The sequence below is a fragment of the Thermobia domestica genome, chromosome 14 (genome assembly GCF_964235325.1).
Source record: "Thermobia domestica chromosome 14, izTheDome1.hap1.1, whole genome shotgun sequence".
Taxonomy (NCBI): Eukaryota; Metazoa; Arthropoda; class Insecta; order Zygentoma; family Lepismatidae; genus Thermobia; species Thermobia domestica.
In genome coordinates, this window is record NC_137467.1 from 122,595,047 (window position 1) to 122,612,377 (window position 17,331).

Below are 17,331 nucleotides of genomic sequence, written 5' to 3' on the forward strand. Positions count from 1 at the left end.
TTGTTACTCATTACTTTTCTGAAAGCTTCAGTACTTGCTGCCACATGTGAAACAGCTTTATACTCACTTCATCTTTTATTCTTTCTAAAGCACAGTTAATGGTTGGTGGATGCTTAAGCTCTCAAGGTGGGGTTGAGAACCCTTCTGTGTCTATTCTTTCTTTTATCATAATTGTCTTTTAGTTTTCTCTTGTAATAGTTAACTAATCGCTGCGCTCAACGTTGTGTGTGTGTGTGTGTGTGTTTATGTGGTTCATCATGTTCGTCTTGTGTTTTGCTTCTTGTATGTTCTTCTTAAGAGTAGGTGATGAATTTGAATATTTTATGGCTTTGAGAACTCAATGCTACGTTAAATATAATGTCTGGGATGAAGAAATTCGGAAATAGGCCAGAACTGGTTCCACTTACTCAGAAGCTTCTGATATCTGCTAAGTCTGTTTACCGTCACTACAAAGCATACTTAGAAAACCTAAGAAAGGAGGAAACTCAAAAAAAAAAAAGAAAAGATGAAAGAAAACTACTAAGAGAGAGGTGATGGAGAAATTGACAAAGGAAAAAGGGGGCATGATGAGATTTTGGTAACTTTTTCATATGCTTTTGGTCACTTTTGGTCACCTGTTCGTGTACTTTTGGTCACTTTTCAACTATTTACAAGAGACCAAACCACTATAAGCCTTGTGAATGACGTCATCTGTGTTGTCAAAATGGCAACCACGCAACGGATTCTTTATTTGGGAAACAAGAAAAGGTCAATGGGTGCGAGATCGGAAGAATAAGCCAGATACTGCAACACCTGGAAGCCACACGCCCTTGTTTTATCAACAGCACCTTGAGATGAATGAGCTTGTGCTTTTGAAAAAGTGTCAGCAAACAAAGAACCCAGTGCGCAGATACCTTAGACTTGTGAAGATCGTCATGGATAATTTTCCGCACACTACCATAACTGAGACCAGTCTCATTCATAATCATTTGGATGGTTACACGTCTGTCTTCGAGGATTAAACACTACACTTTCTTCATAGTGGCCGCATCATCCATCAGGGATGGTATTCCAGGTCTTGGGTCGTCTGTGAGGGACATATGACCAGTTTGGAATTTCCTTTTCCACTTTACAATGGTGTCATAAGATGAACAGTCATCGTCATACACAGAATTCATCCCGTCAGTAATTTGTCTGGCATTATTATCCTTCAAATGCAGAAATTTTATTACACTGCAAGTCTCAATCTTATCCATCTTGCACTTTGGCCACTTTTGGCGCGAGCTAATTTCCTTAACATCATGCACATAAGAACCAAACACAACACTGACAAGATTTCATCATCATATCTTAATAACTTTCTGGTGATAATTAAAACTTTACGGTACCCCCTCGTATTGCAACTCACGGAGAGTCTATGTCATCGTTTGGGAGTATATTCTTGTGCAACATAAACACCATGTTTATTGCGCGTAGCTGGATAATTGTGGACAAGTTTGCAGTGCATTTCATGGAGTATAGCTCTGTAACTGATCTGCAGTGATGTTTCGCGACGATGGAGAAACACGTGATGGGCCACCCTCAACATAAACCATCATACCAGCAACAACACTTGCTGGTCGAGGAGTGTGTTTGGAAACTATCCTGGACGTTGATCACTATCTAATCAGTGTCCTGACCGTTTACGATTGATTGTCTTAGCGGATCTATTTTTCATCAGAAGGAAACCTTCCCGTATCCACTCAAAAAGGTGCACACCTCAATACGGCAATCCTTGTTTGTTAATGTCAACTTACGTGGCACCCGTGAGTCGAACTTTTCCGCCTTACCGATTGCGACTGAAGACAATAATGATGTATGCCTAACTCGTCTGCAGTTTTAGGAACCTTTTCCTCAGGGTCCGCTTCCATGGTGTTCTTAAGGAGCTCAGCAGAAAATGCTTTTGGTCGGTGGCAGTTGGCTCATTTTTAGTGTCATCGGCACGAAATTTCACAAACCAGCGGCGTGTAGTGGGTTCACTCACCGCTTCTGCTTCAATGCATTGTAGTTTCACGGTTAGATGAACAAAATGTCTCAGTTTGAACTCGTAATTGAGAATTACGTGTTCTCTTTGGTGCAGTTTCACATATCCCTGTTTAACAACACACTGCCTCATGAGTGACTTGGCACCCCAGCCTGTTTTCTGAACATGTACGAAGTTCGTATTTTTGTACTCATCTCATTCATCCATCGGTTGCATATAGAGGGTTTTCTCACCAGACGAAATACGGACATTGAAATTGCACCAACCCGAAATTGTATTTACAATATTAAATTTGGTGGTAAATTCGATAATATATTCCTATTGGGCAATTGGACAAATAAAATGGGAAGAAAGAAATTAGATTAAAATCAACACATAAGATACAATTAATCTATATTTGGAATATTGTATTATGTTAATATTCATCGGTTGTCAATGTAATATCCTCTTAAAAGTAATTATCAATTCTAACGTCTTTCCGATTTCTGTGTACAGTAATATTTTGAGTCCGTAACATGTATATTTATACTTAAGTAATTTGGAAGTTGTTTGAAATTCCAGTCACCACTACCACCACTATTATAATTTCTTTCCAAATTCCAGAAGACGGAGAAGAGTTTGTAACACCGAGATCATCACCCGAATCATCGCCATCGCATGAGGCAGCTACTCCAGAAGAGGGAATAGAAGTGTTTATTAATGGGTGAGTAGTTGACCTAAGTGCTGAGTTGGCTTTTATTAAGGAGAAAATTGTCACTTGATCACCATATTTTATACTAACTTAAAGGAGCTGTTCGAGTTAACAACAAGTTTGCTGCAATAGAAAGAGTTTTATAAAATAACACACACGTAGTTTTTTAAAAAAATCTCTAGAAGATGTCTCGTTCAGCTTCTATAGGGGTTTGTCTTTGATGAATCGCAAATGCTGACGTTACCTGTGAGCTAGCGGGGAACTCAGTGAGTCAGCAGCCACTCATTTGCGCGAAGCTGATTAAATCTTTAATAGTGCAGTGGATTTAATAGATTGTTTTGGGTTCGTTAGCAGTCTTGCTTTGTGTTGAATTCTTGTGGGGCGTTTTTGTTAGTTTTTTCTACAGCATTAGTAGTAAAAAATAGATAGCAGTGATTACGTAGTGTTGTGCGAAGCAGTGTTTCTTCCAGACATGTTTGGGAGACCCGGGTTCGATTCCCGGCGGGCGCTCATGATCGGATTCCACGTTAATTAGTAGGTCCACGTCTCATACAGCCTCGCTGCTGAAAGGGACGTTAAACTCAAAATCAATAAATCAATTCCAGACATGTTTTTTTTTGGGGGGGCACTGTCTTCCGGAGCTCTGAGAGCCCCCCCCCCCCACCGAAGATTAAAATAATACGTCTATAATATAATAATGAATAGAATAGTATCGTGTGAAAATAATATATGCCCCTCCGAATACCAAGTGTGCCCCCGGGAACATTTTTCTGAAAGAAACACTGGTGCGAAGTAGGAAACGTATTAGTACAGCGCGTGCCGTAAGTGAGGTAGGAATGCCTAACACGTGCTATGTTTTCCGTTGTAATTCTCATGTGATTAAAGCTGAGGGACATTTTTTTTATCAAGTCGTGAGAAATCACCAGATCGATAGAAATTATGGCTCAAGAAAATCAATAGGAAAAATTTTGTGCCAGATAAAAACAATCGTGTTTGTTCCAAACGTTTTGAAGAGTTCTACTTCGAGCTTTCATAGTTACTGAAAAAAAACTAATACCAGGAGAATCATTTACACGCAAACTGAGAAAAAATGCTGTTCCAAGTATATTATTGAAAGGTTTAGAATCCGAGCCATTGAACAAGCGCCGATGTATGTCCAACTTTCAACGTAAGAAATCGTACAAGATGCAATTGACGGTTGTAGTTAAGACGGGCCATTAGAGGTTAATAGCGACGGTATCACTCATGATTCTGAAGGTACTGATTTAGAAATAAATGTAAATACAACCGCTATACAAATATACCGGCTTGTAGAGGGAATCACTGACGATGACAGTGTTCCTCAGGACATTGATTCATCGTTTAGTTTTCCTGTATCAAGTGACAATGAGATGAAACGGATGACGAGAGCCCCACTGGGAGCGATGCGAATAAAACAATCTTAACCGGTAAAGTATTTTTCGTATTCTGGCAAACTTTACAAATGTTATTTCGTTTTTACCACATGTGCCGCGCTCCTGTACGTACCTTGAAGCACAAAATTATAGGTTCATTAAAAATTGCAACAAAATGTGAAAATGGACATATGTTTGGGAATGGGAACCTTGATTAAAGAAAAGAAACTTAGGTATTGTAGCAATCTCGTCCGCCATCTATTTAAATGTTATTGGTTTCGACATTTTAGTTCCTTTTGTAAAACGCTGAACTTATGCTTCGTAGGAAAAACTACATTTTATAATATTATAAAAGCTTTTCTTCAGCCTACCATAAGATATTATTAATTTCTACGTGTAGGTGACATTTCTAAGTCTTTGCAATCAGTTCTGAAAAAGGAAATCGCACTTTAGAACGTGCCATCGCACCACTCACAAACGAAATGCTTGGCACTGTGTGTATGGAAACCTGCTCTCGCAGCTTGTCCACGGAAGACGTCATCACCAAATCTTTTTTCCTCTGTTACTCGCTAACGACTGAACGTATCGCGATCAAACAGTCACCATTCCTTTTAGAATGTTCAACTCTACAAATGGAAATAATTTGTAAAAAATGCATTTCTAAGTCGAACTGCTCCATTAAATCAAACACACGAACATATATAAAATTATTCTCAGTAATCGTATAAAACAAGCGAAGTTCATTCTGGTAACAAATGCAATACCAGTACAGAAACAACACGGAGTAAAGACTTAAAAGGTGTACTGCAATTGCGCCAGCCCAACAATGCCTACATTAGGTTTTGTAGAAAAAAGGGACTGAAGAAAGACATGGCTCACGCAAACGCAGACCGTTGTCGATCCTACGAAGAAGTCAGAACCTGGAAAGGACAAATAAACGGAGATTAAATTTATGTCTTATGTAAAACGGAATAAAATAACAGAGTTATTGAATTAACAGGATTCTATCTCGTGTTATCATTTTTTAAAAAAATTATTAATATATTTACAAATAGTATGATTGTGAAGTGAGATTAACTTATGTATAAAATAAGAATTATTTGCATCCAAGATCAAATTATTATTATTATTATTATTATTATTATTATTATTATTATTATTATTATTATTATTATTATTATTATTACTATCATCAGGGTTGGCAAAAACCATGGTTTTTATTGAAAAAAAAACTTTTTTTTTGGGTTTAAACCAGGTTTTTTGGTTTAAATAATTTGCTCCATATATACATAACATATATATGGACAGAAATAAGTTTGTTTCGCCTTGATGTTATTATGCAACAACCGGGTTATGCTGAAAGGGGTCACATAAGCTTAAAGTGGAATAAAAACCGCTTCTCGAGTTACATCCGAGAGAAATAGTCCTCCATTTGAACTCGGAACCAGGACTTAATTGGCCACAAATGCGATACGTCTGCCGACTCTCTCACGAAGGAATCCTGATAAAAATACGTTGTACTGATCTTTACATGTTTCTTAATATAACTGTCAAGAGTCACTTTAGAAGGACAAAAAGATAAACAGTTGCACAACTGAAACCATTATACAGAATTACATATGGAAAATTTCAAAGTACTACGGAGTACAGAAGAACTAATTTAGTTCAAGTTAGTTAACAACGGCTTCTATTGGTCCAAATTAAAGAAATACAACGACTTAATTTGCATATCAGTAAGAAAAGTGATTAAAGATACAAATTATTTGAGTTCACTTTGGCTCAGACTCATTTATACATATATAGATACCAAAGATACTTCTCATTTCACTAAATGCCTCTCGTGGGGTCTGTATGATCCCCCCCCCACACACACAAAGTACGGCATTTCGATGTATTTTATCAATAGTAAACATTGAAACGAAACAATATTTAGAATTTTTCTTTGATTGCAATTACATAACAATAATAACTACAAAAAAATCACAAAATAAACATTTATAAACATAAAAAAAAGTTGCTTTTGTAGTAAAATCTTTTTGAGTAATGAATGAGGAATTTAGGTCTGAATATAATACGAATAATATACGGGAGTCAAACGTAATAACCCACAAATGTGTGTTCATCAAGATTTTACAAACACTTACACTTTTACGAACATTTTTCGTCTTTGGTTTAAACCAGCCAACCCTGATTATTATTATTATTATTATTATTATTATTATTATTATTATTATTATTATTATTATTATTATTATTATTATTATTATTATTATTATTTGTAGTAGTAGTAAGAAGAAGAAGAGAAACAAAACAAATAGGAAGCTAAATTAGCAGATAACATCCAAAACAATGAAACCGTAATATTAAGTTAGTACCAAATGTTCTATTGCAATAGTTTTCAAAATAACAAAGTTATTGATAACAAAGGAATTGACTTTTTAACAGTACTTCATTGACACACTTACACCAAGGATCGGCCTCCAAGAGATCGATGAAAAATAATTGTGAAGTCAAGAATGAAGTAAAATGTCCGTTCGCGATGAAGCGCATGCACTGAGAAGGGTATGTACGTGCAGGACAGTACAGTTCAGTTTGATGTACGAATTTCATAGTAAATTGCGCTTCAAAAATGAATGCTGATCAACAAGAAAAGTATTTTACTCTGGGCAGGAAGTTTCATACAAAATTTATTTTTTAGAATCTGTATACAAACACAGATAATGAAAAAGAAGACCGTGTATAAAAGCAACCATACTTGTACGTGCAATGTTGCCGTATGTATTCCAATTCATTAATGCCAAATAGTTGTCAGTTTGTTTTACATCTTCTAAATGTTTTCGATGGGAAACGAAAGAAGGAAGAGGAATTAATGTATCTAGTCTCAAAAATATTTTAGAAAAAGTAACAATTTTGGATATCATATTTTACTGTATCATGAAATGCCTTGTTCACGAGTAGACCTACACTAAGTTCGAGGTGTGAGAATTGTATACAGATTTTTGCTAGAAGACGATGTGAGCATTATTGGGAGTACTTACTAGAAAGTGTGTGTGAGCAGTGAAAATAATTTGGGACAGTTAACAATGTTATGATTTAAATAAGAATACTAAAGATAATATTTTACTCACTTAGTAATTACGTTGATTACTTTCTGATCTGTCTAGTGAATGTAATTAATGAATAAATGAATGTAATTAGTGAATAAATAAATGTAATTAATGTTTAGTATGAATGGATGTCAATTTGAGTTTTCTAAAACTAATATTTGTCACGTAAAGTTACAGTTCTATGTTACTGGCACAACCCTTAAGAAAATCGTTGCAATTCGTTAAAAAACGCGGTGCAAGCAATTTGCGAGAGTGATGGTAAGTCATTGTAAAAGAACAATAGTGTCCATTCTTCAAATATTTATACAGAATTAATTCTACGAGTACCATATCCTTTGGTCTTTAATCAGTTCTAGTATATATATATATAATACATTCGATATTATCGTTCTTAAAACTGCCAAAAAAAAGTATGTTTATTTTTTAACTCCTGAACGAAGCCGTTCTCGATTTAATTGAAATTTTAACGTTTTTGTTATATTGTCACGAATTAATGAAGTTGTACACAATCATTGAAAATTATACTGTACGAGAAGCTATCAAAAAGTTCGTGCATTCACCTGGAAGGAAACTACTACATATACCTACATACCTTTGAGACAATGGTGGCGTAAGTCCTTCTGTAATCGGCATGGTTCGTAACACATTTCTGCCAGCGGTCCCTCACCTTGCGTAAGACGTTTTTGTGAAGTCTTCACTTTGGGGGTGAAACCGCATTTCTACTTCAGAAAATGGTTTTATTCTTGCTGTCATAATGACGTCCTTTGAGTGGATCGTTCGTTTCTGGCAAAGAAAAAAATCACCTTGTACTTGGTCCGGTAACTACGGAAGGTGAAACAAGATTTCATATCCTGAACACAGTGCGTTCGCAATGGATGCATTGTTGTTGCTCGTGCGTTGTCTGCCAACAATAGCGCCTCTTTGCTGAGTATTCCTCGACACGTTTTTTCGGCTCGTCTGGTAACCGAGCCAAGAGATGAGAATAATATTGACAAGATAGTTTGACCCTCTGGCGGTAAGTCTTGTCATGATGATCTCCTGACAGTCCCAAAACATGGATAGCATGACAGACCTTTGCACCTTTGCCTTGTAAGAATGGGGATAGGGGTGTTTCCACCGCTTGCTTATTTTGGTCGTAAAGATATACCAAACTTATTTATTGTGACTAGTCGGCCGAAATATTCCTCTTCATTACGCTGACAGCTATTCAGCACTAACTCTTGAATTCTCTTCTGAAAAAGGATAAGCAGGCGTGGCACCCATCGTACTGACACTTTCTGAAGATGAAATTGTTTATGAATTATATTCCGAACTTATCCATAGATAACACCTCTTTCGGCTTAATGGTTATCCTCCTGCCTTCCAGTATGATATCTCAACTTTCTCCGTCGTGATGACATCATCTGTGAAAGATGGTCTCAGTGGTTATATGTCCAATTTCAAATTGCCGTTTCCACTTGGATACCATCTCATAGGGTGAATTTTCATTTCCATAAGCTGCTGTTATCTCGTGAATTTAATTTGTTGTTTTCTCATGGAGATGCAGAAACTTGATAACATGCCGTGCTTCAAGTTTGTCAATCACTGTACCAATATTGGCATGGCATTGCTGCATTTTATATTTCTGTATGTAATGTACTTTATGGCGGTTACTTTTCCGTATTATTTATTTTGACGTTAAACATAATGGTATATTATCTGATGATGCAAATTATTTTGTTGATTTATTGATAAAATCTTAGCATATTTGTTAGTGGATCTGCATTTTTTTAAAGTAAAAAGAATATATTTTATATCTGTTCCCAGTATATGTTTTTATACTTGTTGAATTCTATCAGACATTCTGAGAATGTTGTTCCTATCGAGATGAATAAAACATTAAATGTTAACTATGACATTTTTCAGCTCTGAGCCGACAAAATTAGATCTGGATGTGTTACATGCTCTGGAAGGAGTTGAAATCACTGTGGAACAGTTTCCCAACATTTACAGGTGGAGGCACCTTATTATGCTGTACGCAGAAGAAGAAAGGGAAAGGTAACTAACAGCAGAGTTGTTGATGTAACTATGGAAAAAAAATTGTTATATTACCTACTTATAGATAAAATAAGCGTATCTGAAATTAATTAATTTAGAAAGAATCGTAATCTATACCTAAGTATATACTGTATATAATAAACTAGTCTTTGGCTACCTGGGGACTCCGCCCCCCAGAACCCCGCGTTTGCTCGGGCTACGGTCTCGCGTCTCTTATGTATCAGACTTTGCATCAAGAGTGAATTTCGTGCATTTGCTCTTAACATTTCTTGACTTTGGCCGAGCTGGAAGCTTCTCCCCATGACAGCCACGTTTACTTAGCCTACGGCCTCGCACCTCTTAAACCCAGAATTCTAACAAATTTCAAGTTCCTTTTCGTATTTCAACTATCTAAAAGATAGGATTTTGTATCCCAAGAAAACGCGTATTTAAATAACATGGGAATTTCTTCATCGGCCCCTTTAGACCCCTTAAAAACTGAAAATATTCACTTTTGGCAATTTTTCTGTTGATTAGTCCCAGAAGGCTACAATCGTGTCGAAATTTATTATTCTAATCCAGCGGGAAGTGCCTAAACATTTTTAAGTGTAGATTCCCATTAAATAACATATGGGAAAGCTTTTTTAGTTCTTCATAAAACCACTGTACTGTTGGAAAATTTTGTTTTTGGTGATTTACTTAGGTAACGCTAACGAAAACGTACAAGTATACCGAATTTCAAGTTTTTATTCGAATTCCAAGCACCTAAATATGAGATTATAGGTTCAAAAAAGGCCCATTTAAATAACCTGGGGAATTTCTTCATCCGCCTCAGACTCCTAAAAATTAACAATAGTCACTTTTGGCAATTTTCCTGTGGGTTAGTCCTGAAAAACTACAATCATACCAAATTTAATCATTGTACCCCTACAGGAAGTGTCCAATAATTTTGAGGTGTAGATGATGTCTCATATAAGTAACATGGGAAAGATTTTTCAGTTCCCCATAAAACCACTCTAAAGTTGGATATTTCTATCTTTCTGATTTTGTTAAATAATCCTATGGAAAACGTACAAGCATACCGAATTTCAAGTTTTTGTCAATTCAAACTACCTAAAATATGAGATTATAGGTTAAAAAAAAAACCTTTTTAAATAACATGGGTAATTTCTTCACCCCCCCCCCCTCCCGCTTTAGATCCCCTAAAACTTCAGAATATTCACTTTTGGCAATTTTCCTTAGAGTTAGTCTTGGAAAGCTACAATCATGCCAAATTTGAACTTTACACGACAACCGAAAGTACCAATTTATTTTATGTCTGATTCACTCATTAACAGATTTCCGAAACTACTAGGTGTACAACCTTAAAATTTTGTATAAATGGCCTACTTGAAGTTGAGTCTGCCAATAAGACGGGATTTTGCGAAGTGGAGGCACCTAAAGACAAATAAGTGGGCATGAACGAGTTTTGCCCTTCGCCAGATCTCTGAAACCGTTAGACGTACTATCATGAAATTTTTAATAAGTATTCTTGCACTCTAAGCTGTAAATAAGACTGTATTTTACGAAGTACGGTTCCTAAAGGCAAGTAAAGGAGCTTTAATGAATTTCTTTTTTTACAGTTCCTACTGGTCAGGGAAAACTCAGGGAAAATGGTGCAGGTTAGGGAAGCTCAGGGAAAAAGACTGGAAATCAGGAAAAATCAGCGAAATTTTATAAAATATATTATTTCTAACATTAATTGTACGCCAATTTCAGCTTAGCCAACCATTATCAGCTAAATGAATGTATAAGAAGTATCGTATCTTCTAAGTAATTGATTGTCAAACGTTTGTGGGTAGATATTAATGATCACAGTATCGGACGTTGCTCAGATTTTTATGGGAGATTAGTGGAATGTACACGTGAGCAATTGATTGCTATTTGTCTCTATAGAATAAATGTTCTCATATATAAATATTCACAGTAATTTATTTCTTATGCGTCAGCGTCATGCAACACCTATCATGGAAGCCAAGGAATTTCTTGGCAAATTCAGGAAAATAGATTTCTCCAGATCAGTAGGAACCCTGTTTTTACCTTCACCAGATAACCGAAACTATATTGAAATTTTTGTATAATATTCTTCTTACACCCTAACCCGAGTGGGAACCTTTTTGGTTCTAAAGGCCACATTGACAATGTTCATTTTCCAAGAAGGCCTCATATGATTATTTTGAATAGAGCTAATTATTGTAGCTTTTCACAGTTTTTAGTTACATTAATAATGTATACATAAAAGTGTACATATTGTATAAAAGGATATTACGAGGGAAAGTCAAAAATTAAAGGGACTCTTTGAGAAAAGGTATATTCATTCTAATGATAGAAAACTGAAACATACATTACTTTTTTACATAATCTCCCTGCACTTCAACGCACTTTTCCCATCGTTTCACAAGCCTTTTCGATCCCGTCGGAAAGAAAAGTTTTTCGGTTGCACTGCATCATTCTGCATCGGTTGCAAATAATCTTCCTCTGAGCGCTTTCTTCATTGGAATACGCTAAACCATGACTGATATGTAAGCTATTGGCGATTTCGTCCACTGTAATTTGTCTGTTTTCCATCACCATACCCTCAATGACTTTCAAATTGTCCTCAGTCGTTGACGTTGATGGCCTGCCCGATCTTTCCTCGTCACATAAAGAAGTTCTTCCGTGTTTGAAACGCTCTATCCATTCGTTGATTTTGCTTCGCGATAAAGAGCTGTCACCATGCTACGCTTGCATTCGATGAATAATATCCGCAAGTTTAACACCTTCCGCAAACAAAAAGCGAATCACTGCCCTCATTTCCTCCTTGGTGCAGATTGACAATGGAGCTGCCATTTTAACGGTCTGTTACACCCCAACGACTAACGCGGGAATCAGAGTGACACTTGCATAGAGGTGTTGCAGCCGACACTAATTCAGCACTGGATACTAGCAGTGTCTAGTGCGAGAAATTGCAGTGTTACCAAACCCTAGTGCGAGAAATTGCAGTGTTACCGAACCCTAGTGCAGGAAATTGCCCTTTACTTTTTGACTCCTCCACGTACATAACACTATTATTTGATCGTGTATGTATCTGTATAATTATATTTATATTTCTTATAGATAGTGTTTAGCATTTTACACAACAGGTCCAGAAAGCCTCATGATGTCAAAAGAGTTAAAGAAGTGAATTATACATTTTTGAAAAATATCTTGTGATAAGGTTCGTGAAACGTTTACAGAGAGAACATCTCAAGTTAGACGGTTTTTGAATGAGCTCATTGACTATTCACTGAATAAAGCATGACATTGGCTCCATTAACTTTGAACGGTAACATCGCAGAATTTATTGGTCTTTATGTCGTTGTTTTTCACTCATTTTGCACCTTGATTAACAAATTTTGTACCCTCACTATTATTTATAAATTCAAAATTCAAAATGGTGTTCCAAGCTAATGGTATTTTAGCCACCAAAGAATTTTGAAGATTTAACAGTAGCATGACGCTTCAAAATTCGAAACTTGCAACAGGAACTAAATTCAAGAGTGAACTTGTCACGTAGTAGAATAAGTTTTGCAATCTCAGAAAATACCAATATTTCATTTTGTACCCTCACTGTTAACAGGAAATTCAAAATTGCAAATTACCATTAACTTGAACTACCGCCAACTCTCACCAATCCGACTTAACATTTTACATTACTTATGTAGACATTAACATACTTTGCTGTTTCCCCAGATTTATGTTATCTCTAATGTTCGTTAACTGTACATTTAACTTGTCCATGATTTCCATTACTTGTGTTCTGTATCATATTTATTATGTTGTGGACCTTCGTACAGGCTTATATTGACTTCTAGATTGTGCTTGTATCATTGAATCAGAAATGTGGATATTTCTAAGGATGCCTATTTACTCATTGTTTTGTAACTATATGAAGTTCAAATTCTCTAAATGTATTACTGTAATTATAAGTTACGTTCCTTCTCTTCTGCGTAACTAATAAATCATTTCCCGTAGTCTTTATGCTCGTTGGAAATATTTCGAATATATATATATATATATATATATATATATATATATATATATACTGTATATATATTTATATATATAGTTTTGGAGTGATTTTACAAATTTTAGTATAATTTATCCTTATATTCAATTTGGAGTAGCCCCACCCACAAAAGCTTTCGATCCCCGAAGTAAATTCTTGCGCACTGCCCGTCTGTGAAGATCTCCGAAAATAATTTGTCAAATGTAGGAAAATTATATAAATAGTTCATTGTAGACATTCGTAATCGCATTAAGTACTATAGTTTACATGGATAAAATTTACAATACAGTATCTTATGTAGACAATATATTTCACTTTACTATGTGCAAAATTAAATTGTAGAGCGTTACAAGCCAGTGGACATTAACTTGTATTTGAATATATATACACATTTAAAGAGAATCTAAATATAACATATGATACAGTGCCGGATCTATAAACCGCAAGAATCCGCGGTGTGTGTGGGGGGGGGGGCAAGGGCTTTTAAAAGTCCTCCTGCACATTGCCCGTTAATACTACTTTTTAAAACTGAAAAAGAATGATATTCACAAACTGAAGAAATTGACCTTAAGAAAGCTTTACGCACTTCTGAAGAGAGCTGAGAGAAATATGTTAATAAAAGTATATGTTAGGTACCACTTTGGCATTGGTCTGGTGTGAATGAGGAAAACCCAGGAAAACCTCCTTCAGGATAGCTGTCCTGAAAAAGCTTTTTACACTTTTTCGACTGAGTGCCCCCACCAGGAATCGAACTCGGGACCGCTCGCATGAAGGCGAGAGCGTTAGCGACTACGGTACGCGGGGCCACCAGAATACGTTTGCAATAAACAATACCTATCTCTTGTCTTAAACGTTTTCTCTACTCATTGAAGGTGGCATGAAAGATGGCTTTGCATTCGGCGTGAATTCAAATGTGGCAGTGGAATTACGCGCAGTTGTAATTGTAGTTAACTACCAATCATTTTATCGGCTGCATCTCTTCATAGTCGTGACACTAGACAAAACGAGTGTAAAAACAACAAATGAACGCAGTTCAAAACAACTCAACGAATGTAGTAAAAATATATCCAGTTGAATATGGTGTTAGTAGTACCCAAAGTGTGAAATAAAATACAGTTAAAAAGTAACACAAAATAAGCTAAAGGAGCGAGTGATAAACAAACTTTTTGAACAACTAGATCAACATCTTTCTCAAATAGGGAACTGAAAGTGAAATATAAAAAAAATACCAAATAACCACTAACGTACCGTAGGCGTAGACCACGAAGAGATGCATCCGATAAAATGCTTAGTAGTCAACTACAATTACTACAACAATTACGTTGCCGCGTTTTGAATTGTCTGAATTCACGCCACCTTGCACGAGTTGAGAAGACGTTTAAATCAAATAAAATTAGGTTTTTCCCCATAGAATTCGAATCTGCAGAAAAAATGGGGATCCCCATTTAAGTTTTGAAAGTTCCCTCACCAGGAAGGGCGAGGGGGGTGAATTTTCCCTTCCAAAATATTAACTTTTTATTTCGAACTTTTTTTTTTTTTTCGTCCAATGCTTATTTCTCCAAGTATTTTGCAGTCGTAAGTTAAAGAATTCACCATGTATACAATCTTTACAGCACAGAATATTAAAAATGGCGTATTATGGAATTGTGTAGTAGGGTTAAAGTTGCTGCGCGTATTCATTAATAAAAGTATATTTCTATGTCTTATAAAACAAACTAAGACATCTCATTTGGACACCTTTTGTGATATTCTTGTAATAGGAAATCGTCAAACACTTTCAATTTTCTGCTTGATAACAATAAGCTTTGAAATGGCGTATATGATTTACTGTAGTCCTACCTTTGTATTGTAAGATCCCTCTGAGGAAGTATTGACGTTTTTCAACCTTTTGAACCATCGGAATATCAGTGAGTGTAATGCAATATTGTGCAGGCTTCTCTTCGTTCGGGTCAACAACTTATATAAATGATGATGTGACTGTTTCAGAAAAACTATCTTTTTCTGTACGCTTGTCAATATTCGAAATTATTTAATATTTGAAATTGTTACAACATGAAATATCGGCAATTTCTGAGGATGCAAAACTCGGAGAAGACACTGGTATTGTTAGTTCTTCAAAATAAGATTGTGGCGTTCCAAGCTTATGGTAAATTGTCATTTTGAATTTCCCGTTAACTATTAGAACACGAAATAGAATGGTGGCACTTGCTGAGGGTGCAAAATTCGAAGGTGATGCTGGTCTTGTTAATTCTTAAAATGTGTTGGTAGCTTTCCAAGTTCATGGTAATTTGCCATTTTGAATTCTGAATTAACTGTCAGGGTACAAAATTAAATATTGGCATTTTCTGGGGTTGCAAAACTTACTCTATTACATGGTAAGTTCACTCTTGAATTTGGCTTCTGTAGCAAATTTCGAATTTTAAAGGTTTATTTTCTTGCTTTGAGGGAAGGTACAAAACTGCCCAAAGGAGGTGCAAAACTGTGTAAAACACGGACATGACGATGGGACTGTTAAATCTTCAAAATGCGCTGATGGCTGAAATACAATTAACTTGAAACACCACTTTGAATTTTGAATTTATCAGTAGTGGTGAGGGTACATTTTTTTTAAATCGTGGTGCAAAACGATTATGTAAAGAAGAGTGATTTTTATGGTGGTAGTGTTACAAGTGAATAGAGCAAATGACATTACCTTCCGTTATACACTCTTTCTGCAACCTAATCTTAAGTTCCAGAGAAGGATTTTGCATTTGTATATCTAACTTTAGGAATAATCTAAAAAAAAAAAAATGTATATTAGTGTGTGCAGTTGAACATAGTGTGTCCTAATACATTTTTTTCTTTCTTTCTTTTTTAGGTGGCCAAGTCCTGCAGTTCTGAACCGACGAAAGACGTTGAATCTCAGTGCCACACACTCCGCTCCCTCGCGTCTTTTCAGGGCAACTGGAAACATATTACCAGAATCTCCTCAGGGATTCAGCACTCCTTGTCAAACGATTACGTCAGTTGCGCCAAGAAGACTTGTTCTTAATTCTCCTTAAATCTAATGACGAAACTCCGTATAAATGTATAGCGTTACGAGTGATAGAGTTTTATATGAACAATCTATATTCATATAGATATATATTTTTATTCATCTTACCACTGTAAAAAATAAAAGACTTTTTAAAAAATCCTTAATGATAGGCTGTGGTGAATGAAGAAAATTTCCTTTTTAGTTTTTAAAGAAATTACTAATTTAGTTTGTAATGAATTCTACCATCTAAAATGTAATATTTTATGGGAATGAATGCTTTATAAACAAAAAGTAAATGTATTATTTCTTTCCCGAATTCATATTAAATATTCCTTTTGTTCATTAACTGTAAATGTAAGTTCTGCTAAGGAGTCTTTAGAGTCGGGTACTGTTACATTGGTGTGTACAACAAAGTAACACAAGAATTTTAGAGAAAAAATGGATCGAAAGATTGTGATTTTGGTCAATAATTAGTTTTTGGATCAGGGGCCACCAAATTTTTGAATGGCCCCTAAATCGAGTTTCCGTATTTTCTACGGAATAAGCACATCATACTTAGTTAACTGATAGTTTGGGTTTGGTTACACTATATGTAGTTCTCCAGATATAAGGCGTACAGGAAAACTTTTGATTGAAATACTTGTATATTGGATCTTTTGGATCAGGAACCACAAAATTTTTGAACGGCCCCGAAACCATGTTTTCGTGTTTTGTACGGAATAAGCACATCATACTGAGTTAAGTGATAGTTTGGGTTTGGCTACACTGTATTTACTTCTCCAGATATAAGGCGTAAAAGAAAATTTTTGATTGAAATATATTGGATCTTTTGCTCCAAAAACTCATATTTCTTACCCTTTGAACAAAATTGAGAGATTCAAGCTATTCTCAAAATTATAATGTGATATGGAGATTTTTTTTTCATCGTGTATAGTTTCGAAGAGCGAGGACTGTTTACTTATATTGTTGAATTGCGGATTTTTGCATAACAGAAACACACTATATATATTTAACATTGTTTTTTGGTCTTCTAGCTTCT

General features: G+C 35.6%; 1 protein-coding gene across 1 annotated transcript in view; it reads left to right on the top strand.

Annotated features, from left to right (window-relative positions):
* Window positions 1-16,545, top strand: part of Ankle2 (ankyrin repeat and LEM domain-containing protein 2) — a 72,307-nt gene extending 55,762 nt beyond the window's left edge. The window contains exons 7-9 of the mRNA XM_081738795.1: window positions 2,606-2,705; window positions 9,100-9,231; window positions 16,134-16,545. Of these exons, the coding sequence (XP_081594921.1) occupies window positions 2,606-2,705; window positions 9,100-9,231; window positions 16,134-16,317 (416 nt within the window). The 3' untranslated portion in view covers window positions 16,318-16,545. The remainder of the gene's footprint in view (window positions 1-2,605; window positions 2,706-9,099; window positions 9,232-16,133) is intronic.
* Window positions 16,546-17,331: the final 786 nt, after the last annotated feature.